The sequence below is a fragment of the Prionailurus bengalensis genome, chromosome B3 (genome assembly GCF_016509475.1).
Source record: "Prionailurus bengalensis isolate Pbe53 chromosome B3, Fcat_Pben_1.1_paternal_pri, whole genome shotgun sequence".
Taxonomy (NCBI): Eukaryota; Metazoa; Chordata; class Mammalia; order Carnivora; family Felidae; genus Prionailurus; species Prionailurus bengalensis.
Window position 1 is genome coordinate 70020183 of NC_057355.1, and position 23478 is coordinate 70043660.

At 38.3% G+C, this 23478-nt stretch overlaps 1 protein-coding gene across 4 annotated transcripts in view; it reads right to left on the minus strand.

Annotated features, from left to right (window-relative positions):
* Positions 1 to 23478, minus strand: part of SLC12A6 (solute carrier family 12 member 6) — a 90805-nt gene that overhangs the window by 49503 nt on the left and 17824 nt on the right. The window contains exon 1 of one of the 4 annotated variants that reach the window (XM_043555733.1): positions 19771 to 20052. The exons of the other annotated variants lie outside the window; for them this stretch is intronic. Within the exon in view, the coding sequence (XP_043411668.1) occupies positions 19771 to 19894 (124 nt within the window). The 5' untranslated portion in view covers positions 19895 to 20052. Of the gene's footprint in view, positions 1 to 19770; positions 20053 to 23478 lie in introns of those variants that run through there. 4 annotated transcript variants of the gene reach the window in all.

Genomic DNA, 23478 nt, shown 5'->3' on the forward strand with positions numbered 1-23478 from the left:
TTATCTTCCAGAAGAACTCTTTAGTCTTTAGAGACAATGTCCATGTTACTCTAAATCTACAGTTCATCTTTTACTCAATAAAATTTTTTGAGCACCTTCTACATATGAAACATTATTCTAATTACTAGAAATGCAGTAGCAAAATCCCTGCCATCAAGAGCTTACATGATCAAAGAGCAACATACATGTCAAGAGTGAGGAGTTATAAAACAAACCAAAAAAGCAGAGTAAGAGAATGCAAAGGATCAGCAGGGGGGATGGTTTGTGTACTAGTTTAGATACTGAGTCTAAAAAGTATTTCATGGGGCACCTGGGTGGCTCAGTCGGTTAAGTGTCTGACTTTGGCTCAGATCATGATCTCATGGCTCATGAGTTTGAGCCCTGTGTGGGGCTCTGTGCTGACAGTGCAGGGTCTGCTTGGGATTCTCTCTCTCTGCCCCACCCACTTGCTTTCTCTCTCAAAATAAATACACTTAAAAAAAAAAAAAAAGAAAATTAAAAAGGTATTTCAGGGGGCGCCTGGGTGGCTCAGTTGGTTGAGGATCCATCTCTTGATTTTGACTCAGGTCATGGTCTCATAGTTCATGAGGCTGAGTCCTCTGGTGGTGGACTCTGCACTGACAGTGTCAAGTTGGCTTGGGATTCTCTCCCCACCCCCCGCCCTTACTCGTGCTCGCTCATGTGCACACTTTCTCTCAAATAAACATTAAAAAAAAAAATAAAAAATTCACATTTGGCCAGCAACTTGAAGTGAGGCATCTAGGCATACACATATGGAAGAACACTCCAGGCAGAGGAAATAGTGCAAAAACCCTGAAGCAGGTGATGTTAGCATGTTCAATGAACAGCAAGGTGGCAGGGTAAAAGTGATAGGACACGGGATAAGAGATGGACGTGTGTGGTGGAGAAGGAGGCATACATCACATGGGGCCTTGTAGGACACATTAAGGACTTTGGGTTTTACTTTGTGTGAGCTAGGAAACCATTGGGAGGTTTTGATTTATGCTTTAACACAATCACTCTAGCTGTTGTCTGGAGAACAGATTGCAGGAGGCAAGGGAGGAAGAGGAAATAGAAGGCTTTTGCAATGGTCCAAGAAAGATAATGGTAGCCTGGATCAGGTCAGAATTATCAGAGCTGCTGAGAAGTGGTCAGAGGCTGGGTATGTTTTAAAGGAAGGGTTCACAAGGTTAACATACTGATGGACTGGAGATGGTTGGGACTGGGGGCAGAGGGGAGAAAGGAGTCGAAGATTTTTCTAAGAGCAAGGAGACGAAAAGAGATGCCGTTTCCTGAGTTGTGGGAGACTGGGAGAAGAGCGATCTTGAGTGGAGTGGGTCAGAGGAGGCATACTGTGACAGCTGTGCAGCTATTCTGGAGCAAATAATAAGGCACAGTGAAAAGAGAACATAGGATCTGGAAGCAGATAAAGCTCAGGTACAATCCTAGCTCTGTATACGCTATTCATGTAATTGCCAAAATGATTTAATATTCCTTAGCTGTAATTTACTATCTATGCAACAGGAATACTACACTACAGAAAATTACCGTGAGGACTACAGACTGTAGACGCTCATTAAATGGTAACTATTAAGAAAATTGAGATGATGGGACTCCTGGGTGGCTCAGTTGGTTGAGTGTCCGACTCGTGATTTTGGCTCAGGTCATGATCCCAGGGTTGTGGGATCGAGCCCTGCATTGAGCTCTATGCTGGGCATGGAGCCTGCTTGAGATTCTGTCTCTCTCTCCCTCTGTTCCTCTCCCACACTTGCACTCTCTCTCTAAAGTAAAAAAAAAAATAATAATAATCAAAAAAAGGAAATTGAGATGAGCCATGGAATGACCCTTAAGAGAAATAACTGTGATTAAATTAGAATTTAGGTAGCTGGGGTATTTCTTAGAACTTTAAACATTTTGCAGTACAGCAGTACTTAGAAAAATGCAAAAGTTAATACAGGTGAATCCTTGGACTGATCTACACACTGACTTAAAATTGTGATACTAATAGTTTGAGTCACTTGTCTTATTTCAAACTTAATACATATATAGTTTGGACTAAATATGCATTAACATAGGATTTGGAATTTTTTGATAAAATAATTACAATAGTAATTGTCCATGAGCGTCTGTGTTACATTCCCAGTACAAGTTTACTAATATGACTCCTATTCGAATAAATAATGTAACTCAGTAAGTTTTAAATACACCTAAAACTGTGTTTGGATACTGTGAGGAATAAAAGAATGAGTGTACGGTATTTCCTGACATGAAGCAGCTCACAACTCACAATCTAGTTGAAGGGTCAAGTTCAAAATAAGAAACTAAAGAAAGAATGGTAGTAGTACTTCACATTTAGTAACATCTAACAGCTTTTAAAATGTCTTCCCATATTTCATTGGATTCCCATGATGATTCTGTGAAACTAACAAATAAGCAAAAGCTAAGTTGGGCTCAATGGTTTGGCCAAGGTATATACTGAGTATACATTTCAAAGACTGGCTTGAACCTGGATTCTGATTTTTCTATTACATGATACTGGCCATAAAATGTAGGTACAAGAATGAGTATTAATAATATAGTCAACACTTCATTATCCAGGAAAATATATTAGGAATAAAATAAGGTAAAAGAAATTATAACAAGGTATTTATGCAATAATTACAAATCAGAAAAATAGGTATCTAATGTGTGGCACAGTGATCATTAAAAAACATAACTTATCCCAGTAAGATGAAACTCTCTCCTTGATCTCTTTTTTTGACAGGCTGAGAGCCTCTGCTTGGCAACAGTATCTAGCAAGATTACTGCCATTTATATTATACCTATTTTTAGTTTATTCTCTATTTATAGAGTGGCAAACACTCTGGTATTTCATTTAATGATAAAGTTCCTTTTGTAAAGGAAACTAGAAAATCAGTCACTCAATTTAAGAAAAAACATTAAATAAATGCAAAGATGATACATAAAAATGGAAACATTATAAAGGCAATCTCTAAATGACTCCATTTAAGGGAACATTTTCTACTCTCATCACACCAAATCACAGCAACCCTCTGAGGAAAAATTATTCCCATGTTCCAGAAGAAACTAGCTCAGAGAAAGCTGGAATGATTTGCCCAAGGAGGTAAAGCCAATAACCTGTGGTATAGCCTTTAGTGCTGTTAAGGTTCCAAAGAAGTAGAGGAGCAACATAGATCGAGGAAGTAGAAGCTTTAAGTAGATCTTTTAAAACCTTTAAAAATCATGGAGAACTCGTGGTGCCTGGGTGGCTCAGTTGGTTAAGCATCTGACTCTTGATCGTGGCTCAGGTCATGATCTAGTGGTTTCGTGGGTTCGAGCCCCACATCAGGCTCTGCACTACTAGTGCAGATTCTCTCTCTGCACCTCCCCCAACTTATGCTGTCTCTGTCTCACTCAAAATAAATAAACAAACTTTAAAAAACAATCATGGAGAACTCAAAATTACAGGAGGAGAATAAATATGGCACATGTCTGGGATGGTCTGCTTTGGGTTGGGTCATATTAGCAAGTCTTGGGAGTCTAAAGCAGATTGAAAACAACTGAAATTCTCTACACAGAAGTCTCAAAATGAAAGCAGTGTTTTAGACAAGGAAATAAATGCAATATGCAAAATGAAATGGATGCCAAATTATTAGAGACAGGCAGGCGTAATTGTTATCAGACCACTGTAATATATCCATGTGCTAACAACCACCTCTAACATGGTCTTTAGGATAGCATAAGGAGGGGCGCCTGGGTGGCTCAGTGGGCAAAGCATCTGACTTCAGCTCAGGTCATCATCTCACAGTTCATGGGTTCAAGCTCTGCATTGGGCCATGTGCTGACAGCTCAGAGCCTGGAGCCTGCTTCAGATTCTGTGTCTCCCTCTCTCTGCGCCTCCTCCACTTGTGTGCACACGCTCTCTTTCTCTCTCAAAAGTAAATAAACATTAAATTTTTTTTTTTAAAAAAGGATAGCAATAATGAATAGCTGTTATTATTAATTCAACCAATACTCTGAAATTTGCCTACCATATATTAGGTACTGTGCTAGGCACTACAGATACCAAAAGAGTGATGACCCTTTCTTCTCAAGAAGTTTGGAGAGGAGTTATGTAATTATGAAACAATAAAAATAATTGTTCAAGTGTAGGTACAAATACTGTGGGAATCAAAAAGGAAAGAAAACAAAATAAAGCAGTCAGGGATGGTGTCAAGGAAATACGTGAGCTAAATCTTGAAGAATGGATAGTTTATCAAAAAGCAAAAGGGTGAGAGAAATGGAGGAGAGACATTCTAGACAGAGGGATTAGCAGGTAGGACATAGATAATGGAGAAGTTCTAGAGATATAATAGGAACTATTATACCTAATAATATACCTTTATATAATATTAAGTGTATAACAGAACACATAATGATATAGAATATATTAGCCTATAATACCATACATACAAATATAGTGTACCGAATATATAACATCCATGTAAATTGACAGGAAAGAAGAATGCTGTTGTCATTGACCCCCCCCCAAAAAAAAACAAGTGGGTAAGAAGAACTGGTCAGCATATGTGTTACCAACTTTTGATTCTTTCCCTTCCCTCATTAACCAAAAATCCAGTCAATTGTGGCTTCTATACCAATCTCTTCCACTACACTGCCATCATTTAAATTCTCATCCTTTCCAGTCCAGACCATTGAAATAGCTTATTTAGATGATCAATTATTCCCCCTGCCACCAATTCTCCCATCTTCAAACAATCCTGCATTTTCCTTCATATTAATAATCCTAAAATTCTGCCTTTATCAGGTTGCTTCATTGCTTTAAAACCAAAACACTTTCAAAGTTCTCCTAATGACTGTGCCAGGTGTCCCCAACCATTCTGTTAAGAAATGATCATTCTCACTTATTTATATTGAGACATAATGTGAGCGGTACTGGTTCAAGTCCCTCCAAGAAAAGGAAAGGGGCGCCTTTGGAGGTTCTGCCTCCATTCCTACTGTGAATTCTCAGCCCAGGCATGAGGGTGGCAATGGCAGAAGCTACTGGTTTAAATACCAATACATAGACACTGGTTTACTTGTTTGGATTCCTTGGCTTACAGGATGAGCTCCAAAAACCTCACCCTAGCTTTCAGGTCTGTTTATAATCTAATACTGTCTTACTTCTCTCTAACTTTATCATTTGCTGTTCTTAGTCATGAACCCTCTGCTCCACACTCTGGAATGCTTTGTGAGCCCTGATTCTAGAAATACACATCTCTGATTAAACCAATTTCCATTGAAAATTTCCTTTTCTTTCTTTTCTACTTACCTGACTTCTACATCCTTCAAAGGGCCAACTCAAGAGCTTCTTGGCGTAGGCCTACCCTGAGGTTTAATTTTCTATCAGGTTTAACTCTCTTCTGAACTGTTGCACATATACTGTCTCGTATGATCTTTTCATTAACCAACTATTAATTCAAAGAATATTTACTAAGCACTTGTAAGTGTCAAGACTATATGACAGGCACCAGGGATACACCAACAACAGAACATAGTAGCTACCCTTAAGGATTTATAACACATATGGCAAAACAATTATATAACGGCGATTAAAACACTATATAATAGAGGTACAAAGAGATATGAGAGTGTATACAATACATTACATTCTCTGAAGAATGTAATGGAGAAGCCATTAAGGAAGAAGTGAAGTTTGAACTCAGTCTTAAGGAGGCTGTTAAGTTGGAATGTTCTAGGGGCGTCTGGGTGGCTCAGTTGGTTAAAAGTGTCCAAGTTCAGCTCAGGTCATGATCTTGCGGTCCGTCAATTTGAGCCCCGCATCTCCCAAATATTTCTTTCTTGAGAAAGAACTTGAGAGAAAGGAGGCTAACTAGGATTACTTAGAAGAATTTCTGAATAGTGTTAACAGTACGGTTGAAGTTGGAAATGGTAATGTTTGGTGGCACCAATTTTCTTTTTTTTTTTTTTTTTTAACATTTATTTGAGAGACAGAGAGACAGAGCATGAGCGGGGTAGGGGCAGAGAGAGAGGAGACACAGAATCTGAAGCAGTTGCAGGCTCTGAGCTGTCAGCACAGAGCCTGATGAGGGGCTCAAACCCAAAAACTGTGAGATCATGACCTGAGTCGAAGTCAGATGCTTAACCGACTGAGCCACCCAGTCGCCCCTATGGTGGCACCAATTTTCATAGCTGTGAGATAACCATCCCCGTGTCCCCACCCCAGCAACACAGCTGCCAAGACTGAGAGTAAAAACTCAATGAAAAAAAAAAAATGTTTTTAAGGAAAAGAGAATGAGAGGAGGCCCAGTGAGTCAATCCAGGGTTGAGGGTTGAGCACTGGGAGGGGTGGGGGATGGGCAGGGGCAGGGTCCTATCTACCTCATTTTAAGTGCTTTGAGGGCAAGAACTTTGTTTTGATGTTGCTGTGACGATTATCGCTTTTTGTAACACAGAGCTTGGTACATGCTATAAAATACTCAATGTATGTTAATTGATGATGAGCTGATTTCAAAGAAAAATATCTAGAGATAGAAATTCAGGACTAGTTTCAGTAAAAGTTAATGATGGAAGTAAAAATTTTCAAATCATCATAAAAACACAGAGTTGAAGATAAAGGATATGTTTTCCTAAAAGTCAATGTAAAGAGAGAGGAACTGAGATCGTCCTGGAAATAACAGTGAACATGACAAAGTGCAACCAAAGAAGGAAACAGAGAAAAAAAAATCGTTGAAAGAACTATGGCTGTAATGCTGTAATGCAGTCTTCCCCAACCAATCTAGACACTAGGGAAAGAAAGGGAAGGAAGATGGGAAGTAGTAAAAATGCAGAGTCAATGGGAGCAGAGAACACTATACCCAAGCCCTGAAAAAATGTATGATAATTCACTTAGCAATCCTCCCTCTGACCCATCAGACTTGGTTTAAAGAGAGGTGGCAAGACCACAGCAGCCTGCAGGCAAGTAGCTGAGGCTGGAGGAGACCAAGAACCAGGCCCAGTCAAGTCTCATCCTGACTTGAGGCCATGCAAGCCCAACTCTTGGAGCAGGGGCCTGCTGTGGTGCAGGGACAGGGACAGCCGCATGTTGGCAGCGGAGAAACTGATGGCACTGGGGGGCAATGGGCTCTAAGAGGCAGAAGATGTGGCAGGAGACACTAGGTTAGACAGGCACATCTGCCACCAGTGCTGGATGCTCATCAGCAACATCCTTCAAATTCTGATGTGTATGCTAAGCATAAGCATTAGATTAATAGAGACCTTTGAGGAAATATATTTATAGGAGTAAACCCACCACAAGTTGAAGAACTCATCTATGAAGAAGAGAGTTGTGATTTTAACACCCAGTAAAATTTGGGAGACAGCAAGCATAATAGCAGAAAGCAGATTTAGTAAAAGCCCACAGTATCATAGAAAGATGATTTCCCGAGCCAAATCCACAAAGAGGGCAGAACTTACACAGTTAATAAAACAGAAAAATCTCAGCAAGAAATAATTCTTACTTAGGATTTGGGGATTGTTGCGAACATTCAAGACTCTTGATACCTTATATCCTTCTTTGGCATAGTGGGTGACCCAAATTATTTCACTCTAGAAAAACATATTTCATGTTTCCTTCATTTTAATAGATGGTATTCGAAGACCAAGCCTATCCATATAGACTACCTCTTTAACAAGGAGGGTAGGAAATTGACACAAACCCTCAAATTCTAAGGAGCTAAAGAGCTAAGAACTAAGGAGCTAAAAATTCGTGTTATGTGGACTAAGAGGATACAGTAAACGTTTCTGGTATTTTAAGACCCTGTACTGATTTCATGTCACAAAGGCTAACTGCTTAATGCAAGCTAAATTTAACATTTTCTAAATTTTCAAACATAAAGAGAAGTTAAAATGGAAACAACTGCTGTAAATGTCGTATATTGAAATTTTAAGAAATATTGTTTTCATAGTATGTATGTGAATAAACACATGCACACAAACATGTTTTGATTAATAAATGTGTCATGATCTTCCATAATTAAAAAAGTACATAAATGTAATCTTATAGTATATAACCTTTTGAGACTGGCTTCTTTCATTCAGCACAAGGCCTTGGAGATTCCTGCAAGTTTTGCACATATTGGTACTTCGTCCTTTTATTTAAAAAGTTTTATTGAGTGGGGGGGCTGGGTGGCTCAGTTGGTTAAGTGTCGACTTCAGCTCAGGTCATGATCTCACGGTTTGTGGGTTGAGCCCTGCATCCGGCTCTGTGCTGACAGTGAGGAGCCTGGAGCCTGCTTCAGATTCTGTGTACCCCTTGCTCTCTGCTCCTCCCCGCTCATGCTCTTGCTTCCTCTCTCAAAAATAAACATTTAAAAACATTAAAAAAAAAAAAGTATTGAGATATGATTTACATGCCATGAAATTCACACATTAAGTGTTCAATTCAATGTTAATATGTTCACACTGTTGTGCAAGTATCATCACAATCTAATTGCATATTTTGGTCCCCATACCCATGAGTAATCTCCACTTCATTCCCCCACATTATTCAGTCCACAGCTACCACTTTGGTAGCTACTACTTTCTGTTTCCTAAATTTGCCTATTCTGGACATCTCATATAAATGGAATATGTAAAATGTGGTCTTTTGTGACTGGCTTCTTTCACTTTGCATAACGTTTTCAAGGTTCACCCATACTATGGGATGTATCAGTACTTAACCTGATTTTTATTGCCAAATAATATTCCATTATGTGGATATACCACATTTTATTTATTTATCTATTAATTAGTGAACATTTGGGTTATTTCTCTCTTTTTGGCTATTGTGAATAATGCTGCTATGAACATTCCCATACAAGTTTCTGGGTAGATACATACTCTCATTTCTTTGGGGGTATATATTTAGGAGTAGAATCACTGGGCCATACTATGGTAACTATTTCTTTTTGTGGAACTGGCAATCTCTTTTCCAAAATGGTTATACCATTTTATGTTCCCACCATAAGTATATGAACGCTTCAATTTTTTCACATCTTTGTCAACACCTGTTATTGTCCACCTTCTTATTAGAGCCATCCTTGTGGATGTGCAGTGGTATCTCACTGTGGTTTTGACATGCATTTCCCAATGACTAATGATGTTGAACAGCTTTACATGTGTCTACTGGTATTTGTTCCTCTCCTCATCTCCCTTTGGAAAGCTTTTGCCCCTTTACCCCCGCCCCCCCCCACACACACACAATTTTGAGGTTTTGCTTTGACTCATTTAGTACTTCTACATTGCAATTATTGTTCCCTGAAGCATGTCCCTTTTGGTTAGCATTTACACAACACATTCCCAGGAGAGTCTGTCATTATACTATTTCTATTCCTTTCACCCTGTGATCTCTGTTCCGGCTCATTTATTTGGTTAAAAACCTTTCTTAAATATTCTCAGAGGGGTTAAAGTGGTAACATATTCTCTAAATTTTCTCATACTATGTAACTCATTTCCCCCTTATAGTGGGTATATCTTCACTGGAAATAGGGGTTGGGGATTAACAGTCTTTTTTTCTTGGTGATCTGTGGATACTCTTCCACTGTCTCCTAATTTCCAGTTCTGTGGATTAGAATTATGATGCCAGTCTGACAATTCATAGGTATACCATCCTTTTTATCTGGAAGCCTCTAAGATGAATCCATAGATATCAAAAAATTTATCAGGATAACCCTAAGTATGTTTTTTATCACTCGTCTTCCCTGGAACTACTTTCTGCATGTTAAAGTCTTTAACTCAGGAAGTTTTTTTCTATTTGTTTAATTAGTGCTTCTCCTCCATTCGTTCCTTATTCTCAAACTAATATAAACCACATTAGGTGCTCTGAATCTACCCTCCAAATTTCTTATCTTTTTTTTCAATCTTTGTATTTTTGTGCTATGAAATATTTCTTCCATTTGATCTTCCAGGCCAATAAATGATCATATTCACTTACTCCTTTATTCAGTGATTATGCACTGTGTGCTTACTATGTGCAAGACAGTGTTCTAGGCATTGGGTGTTGACAACAGATTAGCAACGTATGCAAGAGAAAAAGTTCCTGCGCTTACAATGCTTACATTTTAGTGAAGATAGTAGATAAAAAAGTATCTGTGCATGGATTGAGAGTCAGATGATAATAAGTATTTAGCTGCGAAATCACATATTTTGCTCTGTGAAGTCTTTTTTTGTATTTCACTTGAACTTCCTTAAATACTATTATTTTCATATTCAAGTTACTGTCTCCCCCAGCATTTCTCTTTAGCTAGTCTACCACATTGTTTATTCTAAGTGATTTTTCTCTTTCTGGTTGCCTGGCTTCCCTACATGGGTTCTTTTCCTTTATGATCTCAGAAGAGCTTAGGTTTCATTGTTGGAGGACCACAAGTAAGTGGTAGCAGTCTCAAGAGAATGGACAGACAAAGCAGGCTCTATGCCCGTAGGGGACAGTCCAGCGGGCAAGATGACAGCCTTGCGGAGGCCCAGGAGGAAGCCTCCCAGCTCTCCGGTATCCTTACATCTCCCAGTCTCAGAGACAGAGAGATATCAGTCCCCTGGTTCTGTCCCTTTCTTCTCGCCTCCAGGAGTCCACGGGTCTCTACCAAACCAAGCTCTTTCTTGGAGCTGCCATTGTTATCCTCACCCCAAGGCTCTTGACCAGCCCTTGAGGAACAAGTCCTTTGCCACCCCTCCCTGACAGAGCTCCCACAAAGCCCAGGCCTCACTTGCACCTAACTGTTCATTGGATCCAGGGGCCATTTGGCTCAAATAAGGCAGACACAGGCTGGAATCAGGAACAGAGGGATAGCGAGATTTCACCTTCCCAGAACCCACTCTGAAAAGGAAGGTCTGTTTACAGACTAATACTAAAAACGTTCAAATCCTGACAAATAGGTCAAAATTTTTAAAAAGACTCTGTTAAGTCCAAACATCTGTGGGTTCTATCATTTTCAACTACTGCCCTAACGTTAAGCTCTGAGAAATAAGGAAGATCTTAATGTTACTTGGACTTGAAGGATATTGACTAGGTGGATGAATTGTAAAAGTAACTGTTACGTAAAAGTCAAAAGAGAGTACATACTGTATGATTCCATTCATAGAACATTCTAGGAAATGCAAACTAATGTACAGTGACAGAAAGCAGATCAGTGGTTGCCTGGGGACCGGGCACAGAATTAGGTAAGTGGCTTACAAAAGGATACAAGGAAATTTTTGGAGGCAACGGAAATGTTTATTATCTTGGTTATGATAACTGTTTCAGAGGTATATACAGATGTCAAAACTCACCAAAATGTACACTTTAAATATGTGCAGTGTATTTTACATCAATTATACCTCAATAAACTTTTAAAAGAGGGGTGCCTGGGTGCCTCAAATGGTTAAGCATCTGACTCTTGATTTCAGCCCAGGTGACGATCTCAGGTTGTGAGATCAAGCCCTGCATTGGGTTCTGTGCTGAGCATGGAACCTGCCTGGGATTCTATTTTCTCTCTCCCTCTAAATGAATAAATATTTAAAAAAAAAAAAAAAACTTTAGAAGAAATATTGGCTGGGAAAAATATTTGCAATTTATATCACAAAGAGATGATATTCCTAAATATAAAGAACATCTAAAAGTAAAGTAAAACACCAACAGGGAAGAGGTATGAACAGAAAGTCACTGAGCTTTTGTAGGTTTGAAATTTTCCATAATAAAATAAAAATATATAACTTTCAAAATATATTAAACACTATCCCTAGCCCTCATATAATTCACAATACAGCTGAAGATACAATTATAAAGCCATTTCAAGTTTGGGCCACAATGCAAAGTATATGTGATGTGCTGATCAATGTGGATTGATGCAATAATCAAAGTTGGGATAGAAAATCAGGCAATTCATCTTGGAGGAAATGAGTATGAGCCTGGTCTTGAGATGATGTGGGTTTGCACAATTTTTGTGGTAGACAGGGAGCAGAAGGCAGAGAAGAGTTCAGATGAAAAACATATGAACAAAGGCAGTAAGATGGGAAAAGAGAAAGACAGCTTTTTTTTTTTTTTTTTTTAATTTTTATTTTTGGGACAGAGAGAGACAGAGCATGAACGGGGGAGGGGCAGAGAGAGAGGGAGACACAGAATCGGAAGCAGGCTCCAGGCTCTGAGCCATCAGCCCAGAGACTGATGCGGGGCTCGAACTCACGGACCGCGAGATCGTGACCTGGCTGAAGTCGGACGCTCAACCGACTGCGCCACCCAGGCGCCCCGAAAGACAGCTTTTTAAAAGGACTCTTATTATAGGTTCACCATTCTTTTTTTAAGTTTATTTTTATTTATTTTTTGAGAAAGAGCAAGCCAGGGAGAGGAGAGAGAGAGGGAGACAGAATTTTAAGCAGGCTCTGCGTTGTAGTGCAGAGCCTGAAGTGGAGCTCAAACTCACAAACTGTGAGATCATGAGCTGAGCCAAAGTTGGATGCTCAACTGACTCAACCACCGAGGCACCCCTCAGTATTCTTCACAATCACCATCAAAATCTCCTGGGTGGCTCAGTCCGCTAAGCCTATGGTTTCATCTCAGGTCATGATCTCACGGTTCCTGAGTTCAAGCCCTGAGTCAGGCTCCACACGGACGGTGGGGAGCCTGCTTGGGATTCCCTCTGTCCCTCTCCCTCTGCATCTCCCCTACTCTTGCTCGCTTTCCCTCTCTCTCTGTCTCTCTCCCAAAATAGCTAAAAAAAAAAAAAAAAAAAAAATCTCGTCACCAAAAGGTTAGCTGTCACATTGGAAAGAACCCATGGGAAAAGAAAGGAAATCTAACTCACTATATGAGGGCTTGGAATAGATTAAAATCATTTACACTATTCATGCAACCATAGTCAATCTTTACTATGTTCTACCTATATTAGTATTTTTCTCTAAATAGAATTGTGTTTTCACCTGGCTTCATTCTAAGAATAAGATCCATTAAAAGAAATATAACTTTTTCTTTTTTTGTTTTTAATGTTTATTTAAAAAAATTTTTTTTATACAATTTTGATAGACAGAGAGAGCACAGTGGAGGAGGGGCAGAGAGAGAAGGAGACACAGAATCTGAAGCAAGCTCCAGGCAGAGCCCGATACGGGGGCTCGAACTCACGAACCATGAAATCATGACCTGAGCTGAAGTCGGACACTTAACCGACTGAGCCACCCATCTGCCCCAATGTTTATTTATTTTTGAGAGCAAGAGACAGACAAAGTGTGAGTAGGGGAGGGGCAGAGAGAGAGGGAGATACAGAACTGGAAGCAGACTCCAGGCTCTGAGCTGTCAGTACAGAGCCTGACATGAGCTTGAACTCACGAGCCGTAAGAACATGAGTTGGAAGCTTAAACTGACTGAGCCACCCAAGCGTCCCGAAATGTAACTTTTTCTAATACGCTAAAATAAACACATCTTTCATACGTTCAGTATATTCTTAAAAGTTACATTAAAATTATTTCACTAATCCCTATGCCCACCATTAACATTTGGTTTTTAATGAAGCCTTTATTCCTATCTCACTGATAAATGTACATCTCCTTAGAAATCTAAGGAGCGGGGGTGCCTGGGTGGCTCAGTCGGTTGAGCGTCCAACTTCGGCTCAGGTCATGATCTCACGGTCCGTGAGTTTGAGCCCTGCGTCGGGCTCTGGGCTGACAGCTCAGAGCCTGGAGCCTGCTTCAGATTCTGTGTCTCCCTCTCTCTCTGACCCTCCCCCCGTTCATGCTCTGTCTCTCCCCCGTTCATGCTGTCTCTCTCTGTCTCAAAAAAATAAACATTAAAAAAAAAAAAAAAAAAAAAAAGAAATCTGAGGAGCAGAGGACTAGTAAAGGATTGTTAGAGTAAACTAGGTTCATTGCTTGTTCAGACTTCTCAATTTTTAGCATCATTTGTAAGAGTATTCTACATTTAGAAATATTCTACACAAAATTAAAAAAAAAAAAAATCCAGCACATGAAAACGTAGAAGCAGCAAGTAACTTTCCATTAATTTTGAGAACTACACACAGAAAAGATTTAGAACCTAACAGGAATTAGGAACTACTGAGAAAATAGAACAGCCTAGTTGAGAAAACAAATAATGTGTCTGTTTAGAGGGATAATGTGGTATGGTGAAAAGAAAAAAGGCTTTAGAGTCACAGAGATTCTAGTCTGAATTCTCCATCTATCACTTTAACAGCCTATCTAATTTCTTGGCACCTAAATTCCCTCACCTGTACAATGGTGATAATGATTGCCTGTCTTGGCTGTTGTCAGGATTCAATAAGCCAATATTTGTAACACACTTAGCATACAATAGGTACTCAACAATTACTACTATAATGTTGATGACATTTTGTAGTGTAAAATCATTGCCACTTTCAACCTGGCAAAACCAAGAAATGCTAAAGTCTTTAAAGTTTATCAGCTTACAATCTATTTTTGTAACGTATGCCAAATGTCCAAATTTAGTCGGAAATTTGAAAACTTTGAGTATTTTACAATATGCTACAACTACACTTAACATTTTTATAATCCTAAACTAAATGCTGCTTTGAGTATAGATTATAAGAGTATTAAGCAGTAAGAATGTATATATCTTTTGGAGAAATTTTATCTTTACAGAATCAAATCAGTTCCAATCTGGTATATCCCTTGTTGGGCAAAAGCAGCAGATGGTATACAGAGGATTGCACACTAAGCAAGGAAAATTTGGGGAAAGACTCTAAAAAACTGGTGATAAGAATACTGAAATAGGGAATGAAAGAGTTCAATATTGCCAGAGTGTAATATAAAGGTTAGCAATCTAAACAAAGTTTTAAGATGTAAAAAAAAACTGAAAAGACTCAGAATCAAATTTGTATTCTTGTATTAAGGTCTCAGGTACAGCATAAAAATACATAGTAAAAAGAACTGGCAAAGTATTTCAGGGAGGTGTTCTTTCTGACGATGATGGAATATAAGGGGGTAGGAAGGGAGGGAGAAAAACATGTCTCACTGAGTCACCTTTAAGGATAAACTTTTGAGGGGTGCATAGGTGGCTCAGTCAGTTAAGCATCCAACTCTTGATTTCAGCTAAGGTAATCTCAAGATGATGAGATCAAGCCCCATATTAGGCTCTGTGCTGGGTGTGGAGCTTGCTGAAGATTCTCTCTCTCTCTCTGTGCCCCTCCCCTGCTCCTGCACTCTCTTTCAAAAACAACAAAAAAAATTTTTTTAAATAAAAAGGATAAACTTTTGAACTTAAACTTAATAAACTTTTAAACTTAATATCTGAGGATATTAAGACAACAGATGTGAATTTTTGTTATTTGGCTTTGTAAAAGCCCCACGTGAATAGGTAAAAGGACACACAAAAAAAGCTTTAAATCTTTACTACGGAAAAGGTTTTTTTAATTTTTTATTTTAAGCAGGCTCCACACCAGACACAGGGCTTGAACTCACAACCCTGAGATCAAGAGTCACAGGCTCTACTGGCTGAGCCAGCCAGGTGCCATAGAAAAGATTTTTTTTTTTTTAAATCAATACAAAGAAATTCTTCAGTTGTCTATTTCAACTTATTTCAGTGTTAGTCAGTAAAGAAAAGTACTAATAGCACTAATAGCAGAACTAATAGCAGTCTTCTTGTGGGTTAATAAAATTTAAATTCTATATAACACAATCTCTCTCATAGTATGCTCTCATACCATCTGGATTACTTGACAGTTAATATCTGGACATGCTATTCAATACCAATATAGGTTCCTTTCTTTTCTGTTACAAGTGTGTTTCTGAACATTTCCTTAGAATCCTATTTCAAAGAAAGGAGAAATCTTCAATCTGCTCTCTGTGTATATCAAGTGAAAGTAAATTCAGTAGCTGAAGTCTGCCTAATCTGTAGACACTATAAGAAGATCTGAGGAGGGGAAGAACAATTATTTCACAAAAACACTTTAACAAACTCAATAAACATTTAAATACGTAATGAATGAAACATTTACACCTGATTAAGTAAATGTAATAAATAGTAAAATTCAATTGCGTTGTTCCTATAAAACCCATCACAGATCTGATGACATATGAAATCCTGTGGACACATGAACATTAAGATATAAAGTAACTTACTCTTAAAAAACTAGGAATTCCGGGGCGCCGGGGTGGCTCAGTCAGTTAAGTGTCTGACTTCAGCTCAGGTCATGATCTCACAGTTTGTGAGTTCAAGCCCCACATCAGGCTCTGTGCTGACAGCTTAGAGCCTGGAGCCTGCTTCAAATTCTATGTCTCCCTCTCACTCTGCTCCTCCCCCCTCATGCTCTGTCTCTCTCTCCTTCAAAAAAAAAACCAAAAAACAAACATTAAAAAAAAAAAACAACAAACTAGGACTTCCCATCATGGTGTGATGGGAAGCACATAAAATTTACAAGTTTGAATACTGCCTCTGCTACTACTCCCATGTTGCTAGAGGCATGTACTTACTGTCCACAGACAGCCTGGTGTAGCTCTAAAAAGGCATTAACACCCACTATTCCCACAGAATGAGGAAAAGATGAAACTGATAATCCTTCATTAAGTAGTCTCATCTCTTAGCCCTCTTCACCTTATGTCCAATGTGCTAACTGCCTTAAACTTTTGTTTTGCACAGGCTCTCTACCTTCCTCTCATACCTATTGTTTTACTCTTACTTGTAATCTTCTCTAGATCTCCCTTCAAGAATCAGTGGTGTTCTCATCCTCTGAGATACCCATCTAGGATCCCCTGTAGGCAGTATTATTATTCTCCCCATCATCTGGTACCCAAAGCTGTTTCTTTTTGCTCTTATTAAACGACTAATCACAGTAAGTAAAAGATGGCTCTTATTTTTGAATGCTGTGTCACACATGGAGTAAGTGCTTTACATTCATTTTCCCATGTAATTCACAACCACCATGTAAAGTAGGTACTGTTATTCTTACTATATCCTTTTGTTTTATCAAAGAGCAAAGTAAGGCTTTGAGAAGTTAAATAACTTGCCCAAAAGTCACTCAAGTAATAATTAATACAAATTATCACTACTTTTAATTAGTAATAATTAGTAGGACTGGGATTCAAAGCCAGGTCTCTGGCTCCAAAGCCATTCTGCTGCCTTTGGTGGGGATCTTAAGGCATTTGTAGCCTTAAAAAGAAGGTAAAACACCTGGCATGATATTTGCACTGAACATGTGTTTAGTGAATTAAAAAGGCAGGAAAAAGGTCTATTCACTCAATAGGCTCTTGTGTGCAATTCACCTGGATCCAGAGATATAAAAATGTCTGACAAAGTCTCTATCCTCAAGAACTACAGTTAGTCTACTGGGGGAAGAAAGACAAGTGTAACAGGTGATTGTAATACGGATGGTTCATACAATTCCTATGGACAGGTTGCTGAGAAAACATAGGATGGGGCACCTAAACTGGATAGGGAAAGAGGAAAGCAGTCAAGAAAGATATTAGTTGGGAGAGTCTGAGTTTCTGCTTTTCCTTTCAAAACCAATTAAGCAGGGGCGCCTGGGTGGCTTACGCGACATCAGCTCAGGTCATGATCTCACGGCTCATGAGTTTGAACCCCGCATTGGGTTCAGTGCTGACGGCTCAGAGCCTGGAGCCTGCTTCGGATTCTGTGCCTCCCTGTCCTGCTCCCACTCTCTTTCTCTCAAAAATAAATAAACCTTAAAAAACAAAAATTTAAAAAAAAAAACAAAATTAAGCAGGTTCTACTAGACTGGTAGCCAGCATGCCAAGGATTAATGTATTTCTTAGAATTAGTTTAGATTATATCTATACTCATATTTCTATTTTATCTCAAATTATATGCCTAGTTCAAATAAATCTCACCTCTGAAAAAACACATGGTAAAGAATGATTTGCTTTCTAAATATGTTCCATTTATATGAAACTACGTATTTTTCTCTCCTCACAGATACAGAAAAACATTAAAAAAGTGACTGGTTGTACAACTGGCTAGTGTTAGCTTGCCACAAAACCACAATCAATTTAGGAGATTTTTTAACTCAGAAGACCAAGGGGCTAAAACTTACTACATTTCAAGCAACTGCTCCCAAAACACCATCTATCATCAAGAATGTTAGAATCCAAAAACAAAACAAAACCCAAAACAAAAAAAACCTTCTAATTGTTTTTCCCATATGTTTCCCTCTTTCCCCTCTAATTTAACCCTACAATAAAGAAAATACAATTTAGGTAATATATTCCCATCAGTTGTTCACTTACCAAACAATAGTTCATTCAAGTGGACACTTTCGGGCTGTCATGGAAAACACCAAAATAAAAAGCCTTCTTAAATTCAAGTTAGATTATATCTGTAACTTCTTTGCCCAAAGCAATAACTATGGAAAAACATAAATTAAGCCTAGCAATGTCATTTTATTACAAAGTTGGCTGCTATCAAAATTTTTTACAGCTCTTCTAGGTGGTTGCTAATAGTTTAAATGATTTCAACGCTGTTGTAATCCAAGGAAAGCAGATTTCACCAAACATGATGGGACCCGTAAAGATGAAATAATAGAGGTGGTGAAGAAAGGAAATAAAAAACAATGAGAAGTCAAATGAGGTACAGATAGACTTCACTTGTTTACATCTTGTGAAATTAATTAAGACAATAGCAAAGCCAAAAGCCTAAAGGGATTAAAATCTGACGGCAGCAAATGTAAACAACTAAGAAAGTGTAACTTCAAACACACACAATCCAGGGAAGAAAACCTAACTTCTTTGAGCTAAAGTTGCGGAGAATCAAGTTCAAAGTAGGCTAAACTTACTTTCAATTTACCACCCTTGACTGTTCAGCAAAATGAAAACAACCTGGCAAACAGTTTCCATAAAATCATATCTCCCCCAAGTAAATTTTCTCACTAAAAGGAAACAATAAACAAGAAGAATGTTTTTTTGTAGTCCTTTGTTTTTACGTTAGAGATTCTTAAAAATTCATACAGGCGTGGTAAGACAGAAGACAGTAAACAGTTTACAGAAAGGAATTATGATGTCTTACTTGCTATAGGAAAAATTAGATTCATGGAATTTTGAGAGATTATTTATTCCCTTAGCCTTTATTCATATATTAGAGAAGGGTTTTTTTTGACAATCTGTGAAATTTATAGACTTAAAAAAATAAAGGGCTTCAAACTACTTCTGTCTTTAATATAGTATTAACTAACATTTTAATTGCATGTTTAAAAATTCAAAACCACAATCCCGCCAGCAATTCTAACTGTTACCATTTAGAGAAAATAATAGGGATAATGACATTCATCAAATTTACTAAACCTGATGTTATGCTAGTCACCATAATGACCTACCGTACTTCTTTTATTAAAGAATTCTTAGACCATTTGCTACTGAATTAATGTTTAACTGGTAAACTGAGGCAAAATACTGGATAATCTGAGAAGGCACAAGTGCAGAGTCCACTGTACAAAACTACTGAGCCATGCTTTCCCACTTTATGTGCTTTTCCAGATATATTTTAAACTCAGCAAAAGGTAAAATTTAAATTCGGCATAATTAACTTTTACTGTGCCTTTCTTTTTGCTTGAAAACTCTTCTCATACACTGCCACCGATTCAATTTCACCTGTAGGTAATGAACACAGAACTCATTGTGGGGAAAATAAACCAGAATGGGAAAAAAGAGAAGTTATCAGATACACAAAGGAGTGAAACAGCTGACTGAAAAACACCTTAACCACAATGATTTCCCTCCATCCTTAAGGAGGTATTTTTAGTATTTTAGTCACCATTTCTTTCAGGAAAGACCCCACAGGTTCCAGAAGCTCCCAAGTTGAGTACTCACCTAGTTCATCTGAATGCTGAATCAGGGCTTTTATTTCTGCTAAGCTGGTCGCCCCCTCTTGGGAGACCGAAGCTGCTGCCCCCTCCTCTGGGTCCTCCACCTTAGTCACGGTAAAGTGTGGCATTGTTACACGTAGAAATCCCGTGCTCGTTCTGTATTTACACTGCCCTCCACTCTACTTTCCTTACCTACCTCTTCCTTACTGTGCCCCTTTCGCACTCAAATCACTGCCTACGGGAGACGAAGGCTGGGAAGAGGGAAGTACTTTCTGCTCACGTGACCCACAGCCCCAAGGGAGTGGAACGCTGGAAGACACGCCTTCCACAGTGTTTATCATTCACTCGAAAGGATTAAGCACTCCACCCCTTGCTTATGGTTGTTAAGCTCAAGAATGCCAAGAACTTCTTAGACCGCCTTTCCAGAGCTGCCAAAAGCTGTGAGTGGGCAGAATTCATGACCTGCCGCCCACTGTGTACTCACCCGCTCGTTTCCTTCACTTATTTCCATGCCTATGTGCACGTCGTGATCTCAACCCCTGCCCTCATATTTCACACGATAAAGATTAGGGAACAGTTCATTGTACAAACTTTCCTCTTTAAAGAGAAACTGGCACCACATAAATTTAGGAAATGAAACAAACTATTTGTAAGCTTCTGTTGTTGCTTTATTTCAAAGCATATGAAAAATAGTAATTTCTTATGGTTCCGATGGGAACATTCAGCAAGTATTCAATGAATGCCTACATATTTCATACAAGGCATAGTTGTAGATACTGTAGTGTATACCACAACTTCCAAGAAGAGACATTAATATTCCCCGAAGTCCAAGTTTGTTTAAAAGAGCAAAATATTTTTAAAGAGTTCAGACTTTTTTTTTTGTACAGAGTTTAAACATCGTGTTTTAAAGAAAAAAAATTCAAGAAAATCCCTCTGATTAGGTGGTGTATGGTTCCTTCAACACATGTAACATATTTAAATCTTGGTATATTTTATCACATAACTGTGTCCAGTGCTCAGTTGATGGCTTTAACTACAGAGTATGAGATCTATCTCTGCACTGATAAGGGACTTCAGTACATTGAGCCCTGTGGTAACTTCTATGTTGATGATAGAATATAAGGGCTTTGTTGTTAGTAACACCTGACATATAAGGCTGCACTAAATTTAACAAAGAAGGAATGATACTTTATAATCCTCATTTATTCCTATACCATTTCTAAAAGAAAAGGAAACCAATAGTTGTTAAAGATCCACTTTGTACTCTGCATTGCACTAAAAACTTTTCCTTATGATTTCATTTAATCATCACAGAAACATTAGGCTAAGGAACTTGCCCAAAGTCACAGAGTTTGTAAACAGCAAAGCCCAACCTAAAAACCTGTAATACCCTTGTTAGTAAGCAACATAGAAGTTTCACAGAAAGAAAACACACACATGCCCCTAAATTTTATTTCATGGGTTCCCATGTAGCACTGATTTGTAATCTTAACTGCACACTGGAATCACCTGGGGAAATTTACAAAATACTGATGCCTGGGTCCTATCCCAGATACTGTAATTTAATTGCTCTGGAGTAGAGCCTGGGCAATAAGGCTTTTAAAAGCTCCCCTATTTCTCACTCTCAGATGGTTCAAACAAGCAGCCAAGATTGCAAATTACTACTATATGGGGGAAAAAAAGTTTATCACCTAAGAAGTCTTCGTAACTATTTTATTTTTGAAAGAAAATTAAGCGTGGTAGTGCCTTGGGTGATTTTCCCATACTTACAACTCAGGAAGCTACTCTACTAATTTATTCAAAGGAACTTAACTACCAAATTGTCAAAAATTTCAATAGTAGATTCTGGGTTCCAAATTCTTCAGTGCCACTGTATATTTCCAATAGGATCTTGCCTTTCATATTTATTATAAAAAGAGAGTTGAACTAGGGCTAATCTACAGTTGATGGATAAGAACAATGACTTGTGTTATACATCTGTGCACAGCTTGTGCATATAAGTCTATGTACAAATGTTATCCTGTCACCTCTCCCCTCTAAAAATATCTGCAAACCAAACAAGTAGGAAGGCAAAACATTCCTGCTGATCTATGATAGGCGTATTTATTTACCAAACTCGATGATTTGATACCACAGTGCTCAGTAATTTTAAAATAGTTCTCTCCTAGAGTGGCCTATAGATAAAAGTGCAATGGCAAAAAAAAATTGAAGGCAAAGTTAAAGTAATAAAGAAAAAGCTGGGGAGGGGGGGCGGTTCGGGTAAAGCTGAGGGCAGTGCTATGTAGACAGTGATTAGATAGGGAAGGTAGGATATAAGAAAATGCTATTTAAAGTACAATAAACTACCACAATGGGGGCACCTGGCTGGTTTAGTTGGAAGAGCCTGTAACTCTTGGTCTTGGGGCTGTAATTTGGAGTCCCCCATTGGGCATAGTGACTACTTAAAAAATAAATAAGATAAAAACATCAATAAACTACCACAATGAAGTACCACTGCATATCCATACTAATGGCTAAAACTGATAAGACTGGAAACACCAAATCTGGCGAGAATGTTAAACAAAAGATACTTTTATATATTGGCGTAAATTGGTTCACCCAATTTAGGGAAAAGTCTAGTACTCTCCCGTATAACTCAGCAATTGCACTTCTAGGTATTTATCCTCCCAAAATGAAAACATATTCCCACAAAAAGACTTGTCCAAGAATATTCATAACAGCTTATGAACAATAACCAAAAACTGGAAACAACCCAGATGTATATCCATAGCAGAATGGGTAAACCAACTATGATGTATTCATACAAAAGATTTCTATTCAGATAAAAAAAGGAATGACTCAGTGATACAAGCAACAATCTGAATGCATATCAAAACATCACGCTACATGAAAGTAGCCTTAAGAGTGCACAATATATGAACAAACTGTATGAGGTTTTACAGCAGGCAAAACTAATCTATGGTGCAAAAACAAACAAACCAGGACAAGGGCTGCCTCTGGGGGAAGGGGACCTCAGGAAAACTTCCCAGAGTGATAGTGATATTTTACATCTTGTTAGAGTTTAGGATTCCATAGGTGTATGCATTCATCAAAAGTTAGCTGATGTTCACTTCAAATTAGGGTTATTCATTGTATGAAAACTTCACCTAAAAAAAAAAAAAAAAGCTACAGGGGTGCCTGGGTGGCTCAGTTGGTTAAGTGGCCGACTCCTGATTTCAGCTCAGGTCATAAGCTCCAGATCATGAGATCAAGCCCCACATCAGACTCTGTGATGACAGTGCTGAGCCTGCTTGGGACTCTCTCTTCCTCTCTCTCTGCCCCTCCCCTGCTCTTTCTGTCTCTGTCTCTCTCTCTCTCTCAATAAATAAACAAACAAACAAACAAATAAATAAATAAATAAATAAATAAATAAATAAGTGTATTTTTTAAAAAGCTACAAATACTGAATTCTAATAATATGCATTTTGAAGTATCTGGGAGAGGTGAACTGATATCTGTAATTTACCTCGAAATGCAGTAAGATAGATGGATAAATAGGTGTTAGGAAAAGTACAATAAAATGTCAATGATAGATTCTGAGTGGTGGGTGTACAGGTGTTCACTTATATAAAAGCCTTCCAACTTTCTGTATGTTTGAAAATTTTCAGAATAAAACACTGGAAAAAATACAAACTGACACCATTATGAAAATAAACATATAAGTCAGAGACTG